We start from the raw sequence: 21829 nt of genomic DNA, 5'->3' as shown, positions 1-21829 counted from the left end.
GGGCCGGGGAGGGCCCCGCCTGGGCCTTGCAGGCCGGAGTGCGGGCGGCGGCGCGGGGATGTGGGCGCGGGACACGTGGCGCCTTCGGAGTGGCTGCGGGCGGCGGAGCGGACGCGTCCGGTCCGTCCAGACATGTCCGGCGGCGGCGGAGGAGATATTTTAGGGTTTCGGGGAGGGGGATCCGAGATTTTGGAATGGGGGAGGTATATATAGGCATAGAGGGAGCTAGGAGAGTCCAAATGAGGTGCGGTTTTCGGCCACGCGATCGTGATCAAACGCTCTAGATGATGGAGCAGGTTTTGGTGGGTTTTGGGCCAAATTGGAGGGGTGTTGGGCTGCAACACACACGAGGCCTTTTCGGTCTCTCGGTTAACCGTTGGAGTATCAAACAAAGTCCAAATGGTACGAAACTTGACAGGCGATCTACCGGTAGTAAACCAAGGCCTCTTGGCAAGTCTCGGTCCAATCCGGAAATGTTTAATCCCCACACACGAAAGAAAGGTAGAGATGACCAATGGAGGAGAACGAAGCGCCTGAATGCAAAAGGGACAACGGGGAAAATGCTCGAATGCATGAGACGAACACGTATGCAAATGCAATGCACATGATGACATGATATGAGATGCATGACAATGATAACAACACACGGAGACAAAAAACCCGAACCCGAGAAAATAAAATATCTTAACGCCGAAACGGCAAGAGTTGGAGTACAAATTGGGAAAGTTACATCCGGGGTGTTACAACGGGCTAGCACCCGAGGACTCTTAATCAATCCCCGGGCCAATGGTCCTCATGAGTGTTGGTCCAAACCGCGCGATGTCCGGTGCCCTCTGGGCAACCAGGGTCTCAGCCAACCTGACGTCTGGCCCATCTTGTGTACCCTGAGAACGAGATACGTGCGACTCCTATCAGGCTAGGTCGGTGCATCGGGAGGTCTTGCTGGGTTTGTTTTACCATTGTAGAAATGTCTTGTGCAACGGGATTCCGAGTCTGATCGGAGGGTCCGGTGATGGAGGATTGTCTCCGCGGATCGTTAGCTTGTCATGGGCTAAGTTGGGACACCCCTGCAGGGTTTAAACTTTCGAGAGCCGTGCCCGTGGTTATGTGACAGATGGGAATTTGTTAATATCTGGTTGTAGTTGACTTGAAGTAAACTCAATTAAAATACACCAACCACATGCGTAACCGTGACCGTATCTTTTTGTGGAAGTTCGAGAGGAGAACACAGTTGGCTTATGTTTGAATGTAAGTAGTTCAGGATCACTTCTTGATCATTACTAGTTTGCGACCGTTGCATAGTTTCTCATCTTAATCTTGTACTCGTAAGTTAGCCACCATACAATGCTTAGCCGCTTGCTGCAACCTCACCACTTATCCTTTCCATACCCATTAAGCTTTGCTAGTCTTGATACCCATGGTAATGGGATTACTGAGTCCTCGTGGCTCATAGTTTACTGCAACAATAGTTGCAAGTACAGGTAATGCGAAGATCATGACGTGAGAGCGATGTTTATTTTGGAGTTCTTCTTCTGCATCTTCTCTGATTGAGGGTTAGGTTCCTGGTCGGCAGCCTATGCTAGCAGGTTGGATGTCGTTTGAGTTTCTGCTACTGTTTCATCTATAGTCAGATGTTGTTCTCATGTATGATGTTTGTTGTATTCTGGTGGCGTTGTATGCCTTTTCTATGTATCCCCAACTAATATTTAATGGTATGATGTAATGATTTCCACCTTGCAAAAGCATTTCAATATGCGGCTCTATCCTTGGTCGGACCTTCGAGTTCCTCTCGGATAGGATCGCATATTGGGCGTGACAGCAGTTATCCCCACGGAACTCATTTACGGATCCCCTCGAGTGCTTGCCCACGATGAAGTAGCGCAAGATTAGCACTGGCGTGATGACGTTGTGCTACTCAAGGAGAATCGTCTCCAGGCTGCTACGCGTGCTACGCTACCAACAAGCCCTGCGCCGCTATCACAGCCACAGGGTTCATGCCCTGTGTTTTGAGGAAGGTGACCTTGTCCTTAGGCGCGTTCAGTCCACCAAGGGTACAAACAAGTTGTCTTCGAAGTGGGAAGGCCCTTACCTGGTGGTACGAGTCACCAAACCGGCACAGTCCGTCTAGAGACCGGAGATGGCACTCAGCTGGCAAACTCATGGAATATTGAGCATCTACGCAAGTACTACCCGTAAGGCGCGAGGCTGTCGGGCACTGCCCGACAGCCACCCTTTTGTATAAGCCTTGCCTCAGCTGCATGTAATCCCTTGTAGAAAGCCGGTGCGATGACCCCATGCAAGAGAAAATAAAGAGGCGTTGTAGGGGGCCCAACTAAGATTGGATGCATGCATGAGCACACCAAGATCACTTCATAAGCATTTCATCAATATTTGCATATGCATATAGATAGGATTGCATCCTGCATTCTTTCTCATCTACACGAAGTTGCAGGCTCCTGTCGTGAACTTAGCTTCAACAAGGGACGAGAAGATTGCACGGCACAGCGATCCCCGGCAAGCCAAACACATAAGTTTTACCCACTACAAGGATTCCGGTCTATTGCAACAAAAAATTATTGCTACAACTATCTTTTGTTGCAATAAAATGCTATATTACCACAAAATTCCAGTTTGTGGTAATAGGATCTACATATTGCCATAATTTTGTTTCATCGCGCTAAGTACTCATTTTGTTGCAATAGAAGCCATGTATTGCCACAAGCTGCATCGCCGTTGCAATATGATAGTGCTATTGCGACAGTTCCGTCCCGTTGCGTGAATGTGTCATCTTGTTGCAATAAAGGATAGGTATTGCAACAAAGTACATCTTTGTGGTTATATTTAGACATATATTGCAATAATTCTGCCTTGTGGCGCTACTCATAGATACTGCTGCAAAAAACATGGCTTCATATTGCAACAAAGCATGTATTGGTTGTAATAGGGTGGCTTTTGCCTCATCTTCGTTGCGTTGCAACAACTATTACATATTGCGACAAATTGAGCATCCATGGTAATATGTACAACATAATGCAACAATCCTCTAGTGTTGCCAAAAAGGAGCAGGATATTGCAACGATATTCTCTATAGTTAATTATACTTTAATTAGTTGAGTTAGTTACACAATTATAGGGAGGATAAGCTGCCTCCACGCTCAGATTAATAAAATTTCCCAAGGTCAAAGGAGTCCAGATGTGGCCGTCTGCGCGAGTCGACGACGGCTTTACGGAGAACACGGGATGCACCGATGGAGAGGCCAACAACAACGACAACGGAGACGAGATCTGTAGCAGCGTCGATGAATCTGCTACTAGCAATTGACGTTCGTGTATCACGAGAAGAGGAAAAGATGTTTGTGTATCATGCGGCCAGAGATGGAGCGCACATGCACGCCCATCGGCATTGATCTAAGGTACCTTCGCTGCTTCATGTGCATGCATACATGTATGATGAGACCGCGTGCACCTGTTTGACTAATTACTTTATATCTCAGGCATGATTGACCTACACAGCTGATCTGAATCGTATTATACGCGCCGCGCAAGCCGGCGCTTGGCAGGGCGTTGCTTCCTAGTAGATCAGGTTTTCGCCCGGATCGGCTACACCTACAAGGCTACAAGACACAAGGGACTTCGTCGACAATTCTGATAACGCCACACTGCAATCATAGGATGATTTGTATCACGCATCATAGAATGATGCTCTAATGTGATGCACGTATATTTACATTTTGAGTCTTTGTATTTCTGCAGTGGAACAATATCAGTATTTGAAGCAACTATACTACTTTTTTGATCTTAAATAATCATGCTACGTAGGGCCAAACCTGACGCCTATATAACCCTGTAGGGCCAAACCCGTCAGGAAAATGAGGAAACCCGACAGGAATATAGTTCCTGTCAGTCAACTGACAGACATAGTTTACTTTCCCTGTCAAGCTATCCCTGACGGTTATCCCTGACGGGTGACCGACGGGAAATACTTTTCCTGTCGGTTCACCCTATTTTCCTGTCGGTTTTGGGCTCACAGAAAAATATCAGTTTTTGGTAGTGTACTATTTCCTGTAGTATACTGTTTTCATTAATTATACAGTACCTTTTTTTAGAACTTGATACAGTACCTTTTTTAGTGAACAATACTAGTATTACATGCTCATTTGTACATCAGTCTTATCTATAGTAGTTTTACATACTCCTTTGTAAACCAAGTGGCAAGTGGTGTATATACTTCCTCCCGATCCATGTTATGTGGTATATATTGTCGATCTGGTATGCACATTGTGGTATATACTTTCTCCATCGCAAAAAAAATAGTATATACTACATGGCAAAAACGTGATATATACTCGGTCACTACGAAGTGGTATATACTCTATCACGAAAAACAATCCGACACATACTTTAGTTACTCCATCTCTAAAATGTGGTATATACTCCATCACTTTTGTTCTGGGTGCATATACTCCATCTCTAAAACGTGGTACATACTCAATCGCAAAATATTGAATATACTTTGTTTGGAAAAAGTTGTGGATATCCAGTCACGAAAAAATGGTTTATACTCCATGAAAAAAAGTGAGGTGTACTTCTTTCAGTTTTTGGCGAACACCCCAGTATATATGCCTATTATGAAACCAACCAACCAGTATATACTCTACCCCCGCCCAAAAAAAGCAGTATATGCTTATAAATAAAGGCAGTACACGCTCATTTGTATATACTCAATAATACCAGTAGTACCTCTTTTGTTCACAAGCAATTAATAACTCATTCCAAATGAAAAAAACCTAGTATATGCATATAATGAAACCAATCAGTATATACTGTACACGCAAAAGAGAAACAATGTATACTCAATAAAAAAGGACAGTACACTCGTTCGGATAAAAGTACTATATACTCAACAAAAAACAGTACATATCCCTTTTCTTCTTGCATGGATTCTTTTTTTTTGTCCAATGGTGCATGCACATGGACGGATTAGCCATCTGGTATTGAATCCCTTAATTTTAGGAGCAATCAGACACATGCATGTGTGTGGTCGTTGCATGCATCGGTTCTGTTTTATCTTCTCTTGCGCTTAGGAGATGGGAGTATGTACTCTTGGGAGTACAAAAGAAGAGTCCTTATATATACTATTAAGCGTGCACATGCAACGCACGTATTATAATTAATAATAATTATAATAGTCTATTTTAAATCTTATTAGTGGGCTTTTTTTTAGCGAGCCATTGAAATATGTCTCATGCCCAACAATGAAAGCGCGCGTGTAATACACGATCCACAGATATGTCTTCATGAAAAAAATCATGATCACATAAATTTATTATAATTTTTTACATATTTTTTTTAAAAACAACAACTAAACAACATTATGTACTACGCCCTCTGTAAACTAAACTGAAAAATGTTTTATATTAACGTACATAAGTAATATTTATCTTTGGGATCCTCCTCCGTCTTCATGTATTTTTAGAGGGATTATAAAATATTGGATTTTTTTAGAGAGATAAAAATAGTTAATTGAGTCGCAATTGAAAAAATGACAAATATATTAATGTATTAAAATTTAGAAAACATAAATCCAAATGAAAAGGTGATTTAAAAAAAAATAAACATGCTAATATCACTCAACTTAGTCAAAGTCAACTGAAATCTAACTACACCTTTACAAATACTTCAATTTTGGATATGATTCATTCGTTGCCTACCTAGCAGCTAGCTTGGTTTCCGATTCAAGAACACAATTGCTAATTAGCCGGTAAAAAAACTCAGCCGAGCGCTGGGCATCAGACGAACGGCTGGGCTGGATTGATTGGACTTTTGGTAATTTTCTGGCCCATATCAATGGACAGGGAGCCGGTTCCCCAGTTAGGCCCCTCAGACCGTCACCTACCTTCCCACCGCTTCACGTAAAAAAATAAAAAAAATCCCACCGCCCCTGACATTTCTCCCCGTCGTTCCCCATTCTTCCTTGGTCGCCAGCTCCCTCTCCCCACCGCCAACCAGAGGTTCGCAACCCCTACTCTTCCCCGCCTTTTCGACGAATCCTGTCGCCCAAGTGACCGAGGAGGTCCCTGAGCCTGGCATGCTCGCGAGCATCCCAGCGTTAGGCTCTGTCGGAGGCACGACACTTCCACGCCCGTCCTCTTCTCCGTCATTCGAATCCGTTGGCCCAAGTGCCCAAGGATGGGCTCGAGCTCGGCATGCTCACGGGCGACCCAGCGCGGAGGCCCGCAACAAGACAACAAGGAGCGGGGCGTGGGTGCGCAAAAACATCTGGGCACAGTTCGATGCCTCCACTGGTATGAGCAATATTTTTGTGAAATGAATTCTCATTTCTGTATTGACCATCAGGATTAATTCTGATTTGATCTTAGTCCTTAGACATTACTTCATGTCAACTCTCTGGATTATCCTTTGCAATTAAATTTTAATTCATACTGTGCAGTTTACCGTGTACTAATGTGCCAATGTAATTTCAATTAGGTGTGCCTCTGTTTGATGTTCTATTCAAGATCCCTGTACAATTGTGTTATTCAAGATACAATGGCACTCGATGATGCTTGCTAACAAGGTTTGCAATGCAATATGCACTGGACTGTTGCTTGCCAGATGACTGGAAGACGGGTACTTCATCCTCTCTTTTTTCCTTCAGTTGAAGCAAGATAAATAAGATTCATGCATTGTAACGAAAGCTGCAAATTTAGCTAAACTCAACTGATGGTGTAATATCTCTTCCTATGAGCAGCAGTAATGGTATGTTCTGTAGGAGTAATGAGGCGTTGCTGCATAAATATACTTGACTTTCAAATGAGCGTGTCAAGAGGTATAATTAGTGTCGATCCCTACTCTAATTATAGCTGGATATCTCTTTCCTGTACTATTTGAAACTTGCCAATCAGATGTATAGAATAACAGAAATTTGCTAGATAAGCTAACATTACAAAGGGAAGTGAACATTAAACATTTCATATAGTGATTGGGAATATCTGATATGTCATCATTGTGTGTTTCCTGTTGTAGATAAATTTGCTTGCAAGGCTCTTGATGATATATCCATTTTCATCAAATTCTTAAGGGTATGGTCAATTGGAGAAGACATTACTATGACTACACAGATCTGTTTTTCAGGTGATGAATTGTAACCTTATATTCTTTATTACTTGGAATTGAAAATCACTGAAAACAATCCATAATTACTTTGGAGAGAATATTTTATTCTTTTCTGTCTTGCTCTTGTTCAGCGTAGGATGCATATCAATTATCACTATCATGGTATATTATTGCCATTGAGGAATCTTCCCATGTAGCAAATTTACCTCGAAAGTACAAAACTTTAGCAGATCACCATCAGGTGCAGACAGGTACGTACATTTATACAGAATTTATGATAATTCAAGGCACTTCACGCCCAGGAAAGCAACATTCAGGCAAGTCTCCATCACTACAACTACATCCACCAAGTTAAAGAAAAGGTTCCCAAGTCACCTCAATAGCAAACTCAAAGGAAAATAATGGATTCACATAGCTTTAAAGTAGGCATTTCTGAAAATAAAATCAAAATTGAATTAGAACACAACTTACAAAATTAAGGCGATTGGGAGATATGACAAAATTCCTGAAATCTCATAACATTTGTATCTGAATGGCAACAGAAAAAAAAATCTGAATAACAGTAATTAAGAGGATGGAACACATAGTCAAAATTAGAAGGATTGAACAACATTAGCTTTAAATAGAATTAGCTCGTTGAGGCTGCAAGAACAACATACAAAGCTAGCATGGCTCTAGAACTAACAAAGCACATTTAATCGCTGGTGCTGAAAGAGATAACTGTGAAACATGGACCTGCACGCCTCCTTTCATCCTTGGCCATCTGTGTACCTCCCCTTTGTCCAGATGGTGTTCTTCATGTTGCAGGGGGCATCTCCCTCGGGGCTCGCTGACACGTCCATTAGCTTCTGTTCATGCTACACCACATCTCCAACCATGATAAAAAAAGCAAATGATTCAAGTTCGAGTTCGTCAAGGAGTAACCTCATTCTAATGGAATCATTCAAAAGATATGATCCCACTTTGCATATGCAAATAACATCTTTCAGCATTGTGCAATTCTCCTTCTACAAGTACTCATGAGAGTTAAAATATGCATACATGCACCGTCCCTTTGCAATTGTGACAACAAGTGGCACCTGTAGTAGGAAAACATATGCAGTTTTAAGAACTATATATAGACACAACATTTTAGTAGGATATAACAAACCATCTTAGCGAGATATATAACACAAGTTTCAACATGAAAGCACACAAGTTTCAGCAGCCATACTTGTTCACACAAAAGACCATAAGTTGATGGCAAAGTAATGAAAATAGTGACAACACTAAAAACCACAAGTTCATAGCAACAATGTGTACATAGCATCACTGTCAAAACAGCAACATCACTAAAAGAACATCAACTACTCTTCTCTTCTCTTCATCACCAAACTATTAGTGCTAGGCACTAGCTTTTGTTCTCATTTGCAACAACCGATGACACTATGCAGGGGGTGCCTTGTTTGAACCTGTTTCACATTAGATTAAACTTCAGGAGAGAAACTACTCGTAGGTGACCATAAAAAAAGTTCAAGGACTTATATTCATGGCTTAAACATGTGAAAAGCACCTTACCAAGAGATTAAAAACTATACAAAGAACCCCTGGTCATCATTTGATTCTTCTTGTCCCAAAGGAGCAACATGGCCATCATTTACGTAAGCCTCATCATCATCCGTATCATCATCAGATTCGAACTGGACATCTTCAAACTCAACAGGTTTTATATTTTCTATGACTGAAACATCAATGCTGGATCCTTCGTCATCATTTCTGCACCAACTAGTGATCTCTCCAGGTATTGTAATTTCTGGCACTGTAATTTCCGCATCGACGACATCCAGTACATCTGCGTCACCACCTTCATCGGCTTCAACAGCTTCATCAAGGCCTACACCATTTAAAACAGAAGGAGCAAACAAATTGCGTGGATTCATTTTAATAACAGTTACCCAATCAGGGTTCTTCATATCTCTCACATAGAAAACCTGTTGAGCTTGGAGGCCTAGAATGTAAGGGTCTCCCTGGAATCGGTGTAGAGTAGTGTCAAGGTAAATAATTCCATATTTGTTTTTCTTATACCCCTTACTCTCAGTTATGTTGGCAGGAGGCACATCAAACCAGTCACACTGGAATAGAACAACCTGCTTATCAGGAGGGAAGTCAAGAAATATGATTTTCTTGATCACCCCATAATAATCAATATTGCATGTGGTTGCATCGCCCTTGACTATGACGCCACTATTTTGGGTACTCAAGTCCTGCTCGATATAGGAATTCCGAAAGAAATATCCATTCAGAACTGTACGATTGTATACACGGGCTAGATGATCAGGTCCTTTAGCTAGCGCATAAATAAGATTGCTGACCTTCCCATCATTGTGGAGTTTTGTGATCTGTTTCATGGAATAGAATATGTGTGAGTGTAATGTACAGCATTGGTACGTTATTACGAGGAACATTAGTGAAAATGCGAAATAAACTTACCCGTCTCTCAAACCAGCCAACAAACTCTTCCTTGTGCTGCCTTTCAGGATTAGGAGAATTTTTACTTGTCAGCTCCTCAAGATGTTCACTTCAAAGAGAAATGATTGTTAGTTGAATAGGAAAGTATTAATGCATATCATGATGTGAAATAAAATACATAAGTATCCTTACTCAATCCATGGCGTGGTTTCCTCATAGTTTGTTATTATGAAATGCCTCATTTGATTAATCTCAACCAAAGACAATGATTCACAAACAAAACCTTTCTTGGAGTAATCAACTATACTCATGATGCTAATTCCTGTTGATGGTTGATCTGTACCTCCGTCTTCATGACGTTCGGACTGACTTAGCTTGGTAGGCATTCCATCAACGAATCGACTGCAAAAAGTCATGCACTCTTCAAGTATGTACCCCTCTGCAATAGAACCTTCTGGTTGAGCCTTGTTACGCACATATCCTTTGAGCATACGCAAGTATTGCTCAATTGGATACATCCATCTGTACAAGACAGGCCCTCCCAATCGGGCCTCTTCAGCAAGATGAATTGGGAGATGCATCATAATATCAAAGAATGCTGGTGGAAAGATCATCTCAAGCTGACATAGAATTTCTGGAATTGTTTTGCTCAACCTCTCCAAATGTTCATCCCTTAACTCCTTGGAGCATAAATCAGAAAAGAATTTACTCAGCTGAAGCAATGGGTTTACAACATTCTCTGGCAAAAGGTTGCACAATGCAATAGGAAGAAGTTTCTGAAATATAACATGACAATCATGAGTTTTGAGTCCACTAATCTTGCACCGATCGAGGACTACACATCGCTTAATGTGTGAAGCATAGCCATCAGGCATCTTAATGCTCTGCAGAAACTTGAGGAGCATTATCTTTTCTTCCTTTTTTAAAGTATATCAACCTTTCTTTATGTCATACTTATGCTTACCAGGCTTTGGATGCTGGTCCTTCCTAATTTTCAGGTCCTATAAATCAAGATGAGCCTTCACACCATCCTTTGATTTCTTATCCATCTCAAGCAAAGTCCCCACAATGCTGTCACAAATGTTCTTCTCGATGTGCATAACATCCAAATTGTACCTTACGAGCAAGTTCTTCCAATATGGGAGCTGGAAAAATACACTTTTGTTCCGCCAGTTATGCCAGCTGCTAGTTTCCGGTTGCTTTCTCTTATTTGACCGTCCGAATGGTGCATGATGAATGCTATCAAGTTCCTGCAGAACTTGTTCACCTGTAAGTGCCACTGGAGCTTCTCTATTATCTGCCTTGTTGTTGAAAAACACTTGTTTCGACGCCATTTGTGGGTCCTGGGCAGAAAAAGTCGGTGTCCCATGTAGCAATGCTTTCGACCATACTTGAGCCATAACATTTGTATGTTTGTGGCAATACGGGCATGCTAGCTTGCCTTTTGTGCTCCAACCACTCAGCATTGCGTAAGCTGGGTAGTCACTAATGGTCCACAACAAGCATGCATACATCTGGAAATTTTTTTTAGTTGCAGCATCATATGTCTCAGCACCATCCTCCCATAGAACATTCAGTTCATCAATCAAGGGCTGCAAGTACACATCTATGTTATTTCCTGGTGACTTTGGTCCTGGAATAATCATTGACATAATCCAATTTTCTTGTTTCATACACATCCAAGGTGGCAAGTTATATGGAATAAGAATGACAGGCCATGTACTGTGTGATATACTCATGAGCCCAAAGGGGTTGAATCCATCCGAAGCAAGACCAAGCCGAACACTACGAGCATCTTTTGAGAATTTCTTATAATATTTCTTATCAAAATGCTTCCAGGCCTTGGAATCTGCAGGATGCCTCATTACGCCATCATCCACCCGACCCTCCTTATGCCATTTCATATGTGATGACATATGTTCTGTCATGTACAGCCTTTGTAGTCTTGGAATGAGCGGGAAATACCTTAGAACTTTCTGTGGCACTAGCTTCTTTGATTTATGACTTGATGCATTGTCTTCGTCACTAGCAGGAGTAGATTTCCATCGAGATGCATGACAGACAGGGCATTCTTCTGCATCAGCATGTTCATTACGGAATAGCACACAATCATTAGCGCACGCGTGTATCTTCTTGTAGTCCATCCCAAGATCTCGGATCACCTTCCTTACTTTAGCGAGATTAGTAGGAATGCAGTGACCCTTTGGCAACACCTGTGTGAACATCTGCAGAACTAAGTCACATGCTCTATTGGTCATCCCAGACACGCACTTGATTTGGTAAAGCTTCACAATGAAAGATAGCTTCGTGAAATCCTTGCAACCTGGGTACAACTCTTTTTTTGCCTCTTTCAATAGTTCGAAGAAGACCTAGGCTGTTGCATTTGGCTCCTGGTTCCTTTCTTCACCGCTGGAAGCATCCACATGAATGTCTCCCGCACCTTCACCAATGTTTGTATTGTTTTGCATGTTTGTGCCCCTTATGAGAGTATTGAGCATGTCACATACCCCAGCACCATCATGTACAGCGTCTTCATTATCAGAATCTTCAGACATGCTTCCCTCATCCGATTGTTCACCATGGTATATCCAGTGAGTGTAGGTTGGATCCATCCCATTGAACAGCAAGTCAGTATGAACATCCTTTTTCCTTTTCGGAACAATATTAAGACATCTCCTACATGGGCATGGGACTGTTGAGTCTGGGTGAGCACCATCAAAGGAAAAATTCAAGAAATCCTTCATGCCAGTTTGCCACTCAACAGAACCTCTTTCCCTCTCCATCCAGCTCTTATCTCGTGTCATTTTTGCGTTATCTCCGTAAAGCCAGTCCTGTTAAACAAACATAACAGCTGCTTTAGTAGCTGCATTACAGTCAATAGCATCACTAGCTGCATTACAAGACAAGACAACAGGGATACATACATACCAGTATTACTGTCACATGGTAAAGCAAACATTTATCTATACATTGTAAAGCAAAATTTGGTTGATGGAAGAAGAAATAGTATTATTGTCACATGGTAGTATATGTGACATGAGGGTAAATAAGTTCAGTTTCGTAGTTGGCTAGATCATGCAAAAACAGAAATTCAGAGAGAGACAGTGACGAGAAAATTTGCCATTTGCTTTGTTTGTCCACCACCTGCATCATCATCTGCTCTTGTGCTCAAGATCATAGCATAAGGGGCAAAGCAAAACATCTGCTCTTCTGCATCTTCTTCCATGTTTGTGACACTTATGAGAGTATTAATCATGTAACATAGCATAAGTAGTCACAGGATCAAAGCAAAAAAAAATAGTAGATAGCAAAGGTAAATGGTTCAGAAATAGGACTGTATTTTTGGTACTATTCTGATTAATCAAACACACAGCCAAGTACTAGCAAGTGAAACAGGATTCAGCCGCTCATAACTACTCAAGATCACTGGGTAGCATACTAAGTATTCTCACAGTAATTTTTCACCAATAAACCCATGTCCATGCAATGATTCACAGGGTCATATGCAGATCAAAGCAAAACAGTACAGAGTTTCAGAGATTTACAACTAGAAAAGATCTTCTGCGTGAAAGGCTTGAGGTCTTGTGCGTGATCTTTGAAGAAGAGAAGCAGAAGAGGATCCTTGGGGAAGATCGGCAGCGTGTTGGAGAGGAGCAGTGGCGGTCAGGGGCGGCAGGAAGGGGCCCCGAGGATTCAAGCTCCCCCGCCGTGAAGCGCGCCGTCAGGGAGGAGAGGCCGCCGCCGCCAGCCTCCTGAAACCCTCTTCTCACCTACCTCTTCGTTTGACCCGATCTCTCCCCTTTCTCTTTTCTTGGTTCGATCTGGTGTCTCCCCTGTCTGTTTGTTCTAGCTTCGATCTTTTTTTTGTTTAGAGGCGAGAGAAAGGAAGTCGCCCCCTTCCTTCGATCCCCTCCTCTGGTTTGTGGTTCAGCCGCGCGTGGGATCAGACGACCCGTCTGGTGGGTCGTGCCACTGCGTGCTTCGATCGCCCGGGTGACCAGACAGGCAGACACGCTGTCTGGTGCAGCGCGTGACCTCTTCTGCCGTATATTACTTTTTTAAGGTCGGATAGCGTATATTACTGAAATATGTCCATGCAAAAAAATAAAATTACTGAAATATGTGATTAACGTGGCCTTCTTTTTTTGTTTGAAAGAAGATAGTAATTCTATTAACCAAACTTTGATTATCTGCAACTTTTAAACCACAAATCCAAATGATCTCATTGTTTTTGCATTTTTAAATTAAATTGATATTTATATAGTAATTTGGTTGCATTATTTTGCCTACTTAAGTAGTGTAGGTAGCATATGTCTACCAACAATCGGCACGTATCAACGTCCTACACCACCCATGTGATCACTAACTTCGCCTCCGATGATCGGGTCACCCTCGACGACCGGGTGGACTCCGGTCACGGCTCCATCGAAAGCTTCCAAGACCGTGCGCTCCATTCCCGAGCTCTCCGTCCTCCGACAGGCGTGCCTGGTACGCCTCCTCCAATTCCTCCGCCTTGCGCCGCTCTTCCTCCTTGCTTTCATGGAGGGATGTGAAGCAGAAGAGGTTGAGGACTAACATGTATTTTGTGATTTTCATCCTAATGCAATAATTATTGGGCATCACTGAGGAGTAACGACAATAGAGGCATAAAGAGATAGCGGAAACTAGGCACCATGAAATATTTTAAGAGATTTATTTATGTCATCGATGTGTGCATGAGGGATGATTTTTTTCCTCCCGTTACAACGCACGGGCATGTTTGCTAGTGAATACATAAAGAAGAGACAAGGTGTTGGCCTTATCTGAATACATTTATTTTAACAAATGTGTGATATGCCAATAAGTAACTCTCAAAACTAAATTTGTTTGGTTGATAATTGACATAGTTGAATCTCTATTATTTTCGTTAAAACAAGAGCAACATGATTATGTTGGACCTACTGTGGCATGGAGGACCCTCCCGAGTCGCCCTCGCAGGCGACGGGAGAGATCGCTAGCCAAGAGATGATTATGTCCGGTAAAAATGAAAGATGATGAGATCACCCCATCTAAAGATCGAGACTGACATAGATCGAATGTCTCATCTACCCATCCCCTCAGTACTTATGTTTTCAGACAAGAGTATAACCTAATAGTTTTATAGTGAGCGGCGCGTGATGTCTCTGTGACATGTAGTTCAGAGCTGGCCAAATTTCTAATGCTTTAACCAACAGTTCACCAAGGCACAAAATTTTGACATATCCAACCTAAGTGGAGATTGATGAAACAACACCTTCCTAATTGGCTACGGGTGGTTGGCGGACCGGGGTTGTGGCGGAGGGGTTGAAGCAGCGTGGTACATCACCTACCCAGTCCGTCCACTGGTTGATGGTGAAGGCATCTATGGACGTCATGTTCCTCCCACTCATTCTATCTTATTTCGGGTGAAAACTTGATCTTCGGATCGGACGGTAGCGACGTTCGTGGTCGTGCCCTTCCTGGAGGCATCGTCCTGGAGATCTCGGTCCGGCATGGCCGTTGCACATCTTCCAAGATGATCGCTCCTCGTGCTGGTGGTCTCCGTCGGCTCTAAGCAGATCCCTTTTTTGCACATCTTATAGGTGCTTGCTAGTAGTTGAGGTTGTGTGTCAGTGCCCGGTATTCGTGTATCTTGCTTTGGGTGTGTGTGGTATCCATTTGTATCGGTTGCTTCGATGTATGTGATGGTTGTTTTACAATATAAACAAGGAAACTCTTTTTCTTTCGTTAATTGGCTTTCTTAAATGACGACGAATATACAAATATCAATGACGAGAACATTATAGGGGAGGGCGTCGAATCACCACTTCACAATTCTCGGATTTGGTGTTTTTTGCACCACGATATAACTTCTTACTAATAAATATTAGTATTCCCTCCATCTCGAAATATATTTGCAATCTAGAAAATTTCCTCCAAAAATATATTTTTTTTAAAAATTACTTTCCCACCACCTAATTTAGGTGTACTTTTGTTTGCGCCAATATTTTTTAACCTCCCGCTAAAAGTCCCAAATTGGTGTCTTTGTTCCCACCAAAAAATTAGCCTCCCGCTAAATACCTTTATAACAACCCACGAATATATAATTGTAGATCAAATCACGGCGTCTTCACGGGCGATTGGATCTGAGCCCTCGTCTCTGTTCATCTGTGTTGCCGGTGTCATGACGGCGTTAACAGAGCGAACCACAACAGCTGCACGGCGTCAGGTTAGTCCTCCCGATCTCCTCCCTCGCCAAAAAATCTAGTTCCCCTCGATCTCCCCCTCCTCCCTCTCCTCTGCGCCGCCCGCCTCCGTCCGGGATCAAACCCCCCTCCCCCGTGAGCTCCTCCTTGATGCGCGGCTCTCTTGATCCCGATCCATTCAGAGGGGCTGCCCCTTCTCTCCTCGCTCGCCGCTTGGTCATAGAAAAGAAGTCCGGGCAAGGGACATGGCCGCCGCCGGTGGCATTTTCCCATCGCGCCTCGATTTGGCCGCCTCGGTGGAGGCACTCGCGGCCTGGAGGGTCGGCAGAGCGCCTCACCTTGGCCTGGAGGCTGGCCGCCATGGATCTCACCTCGGCCTAGAACTGGGGCTCGACGGGGCCTCCCGACCCAGTTCATGGCCGCAGTCGTTTCGGCTGTGCATGCCGGCGTCGTGACGTGGTGGCCAGGCGCTGGTTGCTCCATCACCCGACCCCAGCGTGCTTTCAGGCCTCTCCGGCATCTCTGCTCCTGGTTCGCTCTGTTTCCTCGTGGAGGCCAAAGGGGGTCGTGACCCCCCCTCCAAAACTGTATTTTTTTACTAATTACTAAGCGTTTTGGTGCAGCCCATCCGTGGATCATCTCTTGCCAATTTAATTATTATCTACATTGGTTTTTGAGCATTAGATCCATTAACTGAAAGGTATAGACGTAATCTGTATGTACAAAGCCTATGTTGTTAAGATGACAAATCGACGACTGCCGATCAGATGACTGCCATATGTTCGATTACCTTGTAAATTCATGTCATTCATATATGTTTTTATGCATATTTTTCTGCCAGTTTAAAAATTGCCCCCCCCCCCCGCTTGCCCTATAGCTTGTCACGGTACGCCACTGGCTGTTTGAGCACCACTATGTAGATATTAGATGATATATGTGCGTCAACAGAGCAGAGGATTCAGGTTTAGTCATCCTCTGCATTGCATTTGATTCAGATTACTATAAGATGATTTTTAATAGATATTTGGTCTTACACGAGTCACATTGGAAATGTTTTTTCCTATTGATTTAGAGTAGTATTTTCATGAACAACCTATCACTGATACATCGCCTTTCATGTCATTGACATATGCTTAATACTTCTGAATAACGTACGTCAAGAGAACCTAGGATTCAGGTTTAGTGCATCCTCTGCATGTTATTCAGACCACTATAATATGAGTTTTTAATAGATATTTTGTTTTTATTGCTTTCTTATATCGTGTTGCACCTTATCTAGTTGGAATAATCAACATAGATTTATACTTTTAATAGATGTATTGTGCTTCTTCTTAAATTGACTCAAAATTTTATGTCTGGTTTACCTACACAAGGGCACAATGATGAATTTTACGGAGGATGCTCCTGGTACACAACATCCTTACCTCATAATCACCTATCTGAATGGTGCAGAACATCAATGCTTTGGTAATGCTAAGTCCCAAGATTGTTTTTGTGTGCAGTAAAGAAAGGCTATGTTCTTTTAACAAGGATGGAAAGTATAACGGCATACAAAAACCAACATGGACAACCCAGATCTGGTAAATTGTTTAGCATTTGCTATAATGCATAAAATCTTGGTGTGGGTTAAATAGCTAAACCTTCAAGACTGCTAAATCTTTGACAAGAACTCCAGAACAATCTGACACTCCAGTGTCTGCTAATGACATGTGTTCCCTTGCTGAATGACCATCCCATGCTCGCCGCAACCGTGCGCTACTACAGGATGGTACTTGCTTTCATTTACATTTGTGTCATCATTTCATACAATCTAATACCGAGTAATACAATTTTTCTTGTATGATTTGGGCTGTAGAAGCTGGTGGACAGAAGAAGAAAGGGCGAGGTGTTCTAAAAGGTTTTAAAGCATCTAAGAAGCGTTTTGCCAATGGATCTGCAAAGCTAAATATTACATTCTCTGAAAAATTGGGTGGTACAGTAGGAATGAATTATTGTTCGTTCAAGGATGACGTGGTAGTCATAATGAAAATAAAGCTACCACTCATTGGAGTGAGGACGTGGTCGGACATTCACCCTACCATTCATCGACTCATTGTTGCAGATATGATAGTGCGTAGAACCTTTTTCACATGTGTTATCTTATTTTACCATCGATAATGCACTACTTATGTATATTTATTTGCTGTATGCTTTACAGGATAGATGGGACCTGGAAGATACACCAGAAATAGAAGAAAAAGTTCTCAAAATTGCGAAAGAGCAATATAGAGGCTGGCGATCAACTCTAAGCTCCACTTACAAGGCATACAAAACAGATACAGCTAGATTGGCTAATCTGCCGGAAGATTTGCAACCAGAAGAGTGGGAATGGATGATTGAGTACTTTGGCACTGATTCAAAATTTCAGGTTATCTCCAAGATCACAGTTTGTCTATTATGTGTTAAGATGAAATGTCTAGTCTCACTGGTTATATTTGGTTTCAATGAATTGATAGGATCGCATCCAAACGAACGCTGATAACCGTAAGAAACAGAAGACAAAACACATAATCGGATCAAAATCTTACTCGCAAGTTAGTTTTGAGAAGGTATGAGTCCAACTAAATATGTATGCCTCGCTCCTAAATATGGTGTCATGTTTCAAGCATCTCATTGGTATATTACTTGTAGAGAAACTTGGAAACTGGAGAAGAGCCAGATTCTATTGCTCTGTGGGAACTCACCCACACGAATGATGGAACATGGTCTAACACAGATTCCCAGAAAGTTTACGTGAGTACACTGACTTTTGGTTATTCTATAGTTAGTCAATGATGTGCATTCGGCATGTTTTGTCATCAGATGCGATTATTCATGCATTGGACCGTGTTATTCTTGTTTCATCTTTTATAGTGTCAATATTGATGCTGCACCTATAATTGTTCCTTCCATTTTAGGACAAAGCACTTCAAGAGGTTAAAATCAAAGAAACTGAAGGTCCACTTTCAAGTGAGCAGAAAAACAATATTTTCCAGACCTCTTACAAAGACACTCTGGAATGCAAGTCATCGCAGCCTCGTGGGTACGGATACATTGCCAAAACTTCAACTGGTTCTGAAAGGTTTCATATCCAGATCGAAGAGCAAGCTCATGCTACAGCAGCCACCTAGGAGCGAAACTCTCAGCTGAGCCAGCAGGTCAACGAATTAGAAGATCAACTACAAGCTGAACGTGCAAACACACAAGAGAGGATTAACTTGGAGCGTGCTGAGAGAGAACAACTTGAGGAGAGGTTAAAAGAAGAGTGTGCTGAAAGGGAAAGATTGTTGCAAGAGGAGCGAACATCAAGACTGGAATTTGAAAAAAACATGATGACAAAGTTTGTAGTATTGAGCCAACAGATGGGAACCCAACAGGTGATTACATTCATATGCTTCCGACCTTGTAAGATGTATGTTGCTTAATTGCATTGCTAAAAGTGCACTTCTATTTACAGGTGCCTACGAAGAGGGTTGACAAAGAAAATAGTAATCCAAACTTGCAAAATATTCTTTTACAGAGATCTAGTCCTAATAAGACTCCAGGTTCAAGGCCAACTACTATTTCTTCAAATGTGCTCATACAAGCTGCAACAAGGCATTCTTGAATGTGTAAAGCAATGGTAAGTCACAACCTTGCTTTCTCTTCATGTTTACCTGCATTTTATATGTCATTGGTCTTCATAATTAGCTAGTTGATTCTTCTCTTTTACCATGTGTTGTTGCTGCATCGAGTCACAACTTAAACGGAAAAGGAATATGTGCTAGCCAGGGACATGAACTTAACTGAAACTATACATCTAGTCATAACTTAAATCAATAGTAGAAGCTTTTAGTAGATGTGCGATCGGATGATGGCACCATTCTGTATGCACGAGCAGGATGTCATGAGCATGCGCATGATGCCTTCGCTGATGAGTCCATTGCAATGTCCCATGCAGTATCTCTTGCCGCTGATATGGGGGTCGTGAGGGTCATTTTTTAAACGGACTCACAACTCCTGATGGAAGCACTTAATATCAATAAGGTTGACTTGTCAGCCCATGCTGATGTTATTGAGGATACCAAGTACCCGCTCAAATTATGGTTTTCTTATTATGAAATAAATGTATGCCGTCGCTAACTCTGTTGCTCATGAGCTTGCTAGTCTTGGTAGGATGTTATACCTAACCACTATTTGGAATGGGAGGCTGATGTACCAGCCCTTGTGGCTGTGCTTTGGGTGATTCAGCCCTGCACTGTTAAGTTAAAAGCAATGTTTTTTTCTCAAAAAGAAGCTTTTAGTAGATGTACTTGTGGTTATGCTTCAGATATTTACACTTGTACAGTTGTTCTGATCCCTTAGTTACATGCTTGCTGACACAGTATTAGTCCAGTTAGTCTGGCGATAGTTTTTAACAATGGGGCTGGAATAATTGTATGACGTATGTTATGTTCGACTAATTAACTAGAAATTTTTTTATTTCTTGATTGCAGGATCCAAAGAACTAGCTGGACTGGACTCTAGATCACGGGAAGTTTAGTCTTCGAAGTTAATTAGGATGGCTAAATTACATTTGAGTTTCATTTGATGGATATTTGCTATGAGAATTATGAATTTTGTGAATCTGTCTATTATACGTATGGTTTTGAATATTGTAATCGAAATCATGTATTTTTTTATGGTTGCAATAGACTATTACCACAACCCACTTTCGGTTGCCACATGCTAGCACCACTAAAAATATTGTGTTGCGTTATATCTCATTCGCTACGCCTTTCTGTTTTGTTGCACTAGGATGTTGCAACGGAGCACTTTATATTGTTGTAATAGCTTGGCGCCACAAAAAATTTCACGATGCGATAACAGTTTGGCGCCACCGATAACAGTTTGGCGCCACCAAAGTAAGTTTGTTCAAATAGAGTATCGCCACGGAAAGTATAGATTGTCGCAATAATTTCTTGCTACAAAGTTTTTACCTGTTGTGATACCTATTTATCACCATAAAAACAAGTATGTTGCAATTTCCTGTTATGACGATTCGAACATTTGTTGCCATAAGGTAATGCCACAAGCGTAGTGGGTCGTGGCAACATGCCTAATGCCACAAAAATAAGGATTGTTGCCATAGTTTATTGCCACAAGTATGGTGGGTCGTGGTAACATGCCTAATGCCACGAAAACAAGGATTGTTGCCATAGTTTATTGCCACAAGTATAGTGGGTCATGGCAACATGCCTAATGCCACGAAAACAAGGATTGTTGCCATAGTTTATTGCCACAAGTATAGTGGGTCGTGGCAACATGCCTAATGCCATGAAAACAAGGATTGTTGCCATAGTTTGTTGCCACAATTGACTATTGCCACGGAAGAGTATTGCGCCACGAAATGGCCGTCATTGGCATAGGTTGTTGCCACAAATGTCTATTGCTACAAGATATCAGTCTCCACAATTCGTTACATGTTGCATTAAAGCTATCTCCACAAATCAAATTGTGGCATCAGGTGAGTGTTGCCACGGGAAAACATGTGGCAACTTCCCGCATGGTTGTTGCAATAACACACTTTATTACCACAATTCCTTTTTCGTGGTTATAACCTATTACCATGTGTCCAGTCGCAACGGCTGCCAATGAATGCCGTTTCATGGCAACAAGTACTTATCGCCACGAAACAACATGTATTGCAACAAACGGTTTTGTTGCAACAGACCCGAATCCTTGTCTGTTTTTCACTAAGTCTGAGAATCTGTTATAACTTTCAATCTTGTCTTAATGATTGCAATTGATTTAGAGGTTATATGGAGATGCTTAGTAATCATGTTTTGCTATGCTTAAACTTTAATTTAATGCCACTCTTTTGTTTGCCATGATCTTGCATTTTAGCATGTGTTTTCATGCCTCCAACATGTCAACATGTTATCCCTGCTCACATGTATGCCCCGTTTTTCACTGTCATAATCTATGTTATAAAGTTGCCTTTTGCTTTGATCATGTTGGGTTAATACTGATGCCTATGAACCTGAACCTTGATGTTATTTGAAGCATGTAATCTGTACATTGAG

General features: G+C 42.0%; 1 protein-coding gene across 1 annotated transcript; it reads left to right on the top strand.

Annotated features, from left to right (window-relative positions):
- Window positions 1-5948: 5948 nt before the first annotated feature.
- On the top strand, window positions 5949-20397 carry LOC123127524 (uncharacterized). The gene is made up of 15 exons (XM_044547252.1): window positions 5949-6305; window positions 6490-6630; window positions 6752-6829; window positions 7027-7134; window positions 7248-9149; window positions 17141-17174; window positions 17270-17347; window positions 17532-17535; window positions 17623-17876; window positions 17965-18174; window positions 18263-18355; window positions 18438-18539; window positions 18704-19162; window positions 19243-19407; window positions 20261-20397. The coding sequence occupies exons 7-13, from the start codon at window positions 17330-17332 to the stop codon at window positions 18914-18916; spliced, it is 894 nt and encodes a 297-aa protein (XP_044403187.1). The 5' UTR covers window positions 5949-6305; window positions 6490-6630; window positions 6752-6829; window positions 7027-7134; window positions 7248-9149; window positions 17141-17174; window positions 17270-17329; the 3' UTR covers window positions 18917-19162; window positions 19243-19407; window positions 20261-20397.
- The last annotated feature ends 1432 nt before the right edge of the window (window positions 20398-21829 follow it).

This window comes from Triticum aestivum, chromosome 6A (genome assembly GCF_018294505.1).
Source record: "Triticum aestivum cultivar Chinese Spring chromosome 6A, IWGSC CS RefSeq v2.1, whole genome shotgun sequence".
In the NCBI taxonomy this organism is placed as follows: domain Eukaryota; kingdom Viridiplantae; phylum Streptophyta; class Magnoliopsida; order Poales; family Poaceae; genus Triticum; species Triticum aestivum.
The sequence above is the reverse complement of the archived record's forward strand: the minus strand, read 5'-3'. Positions and strand labels throughout refer to the sequence as shown.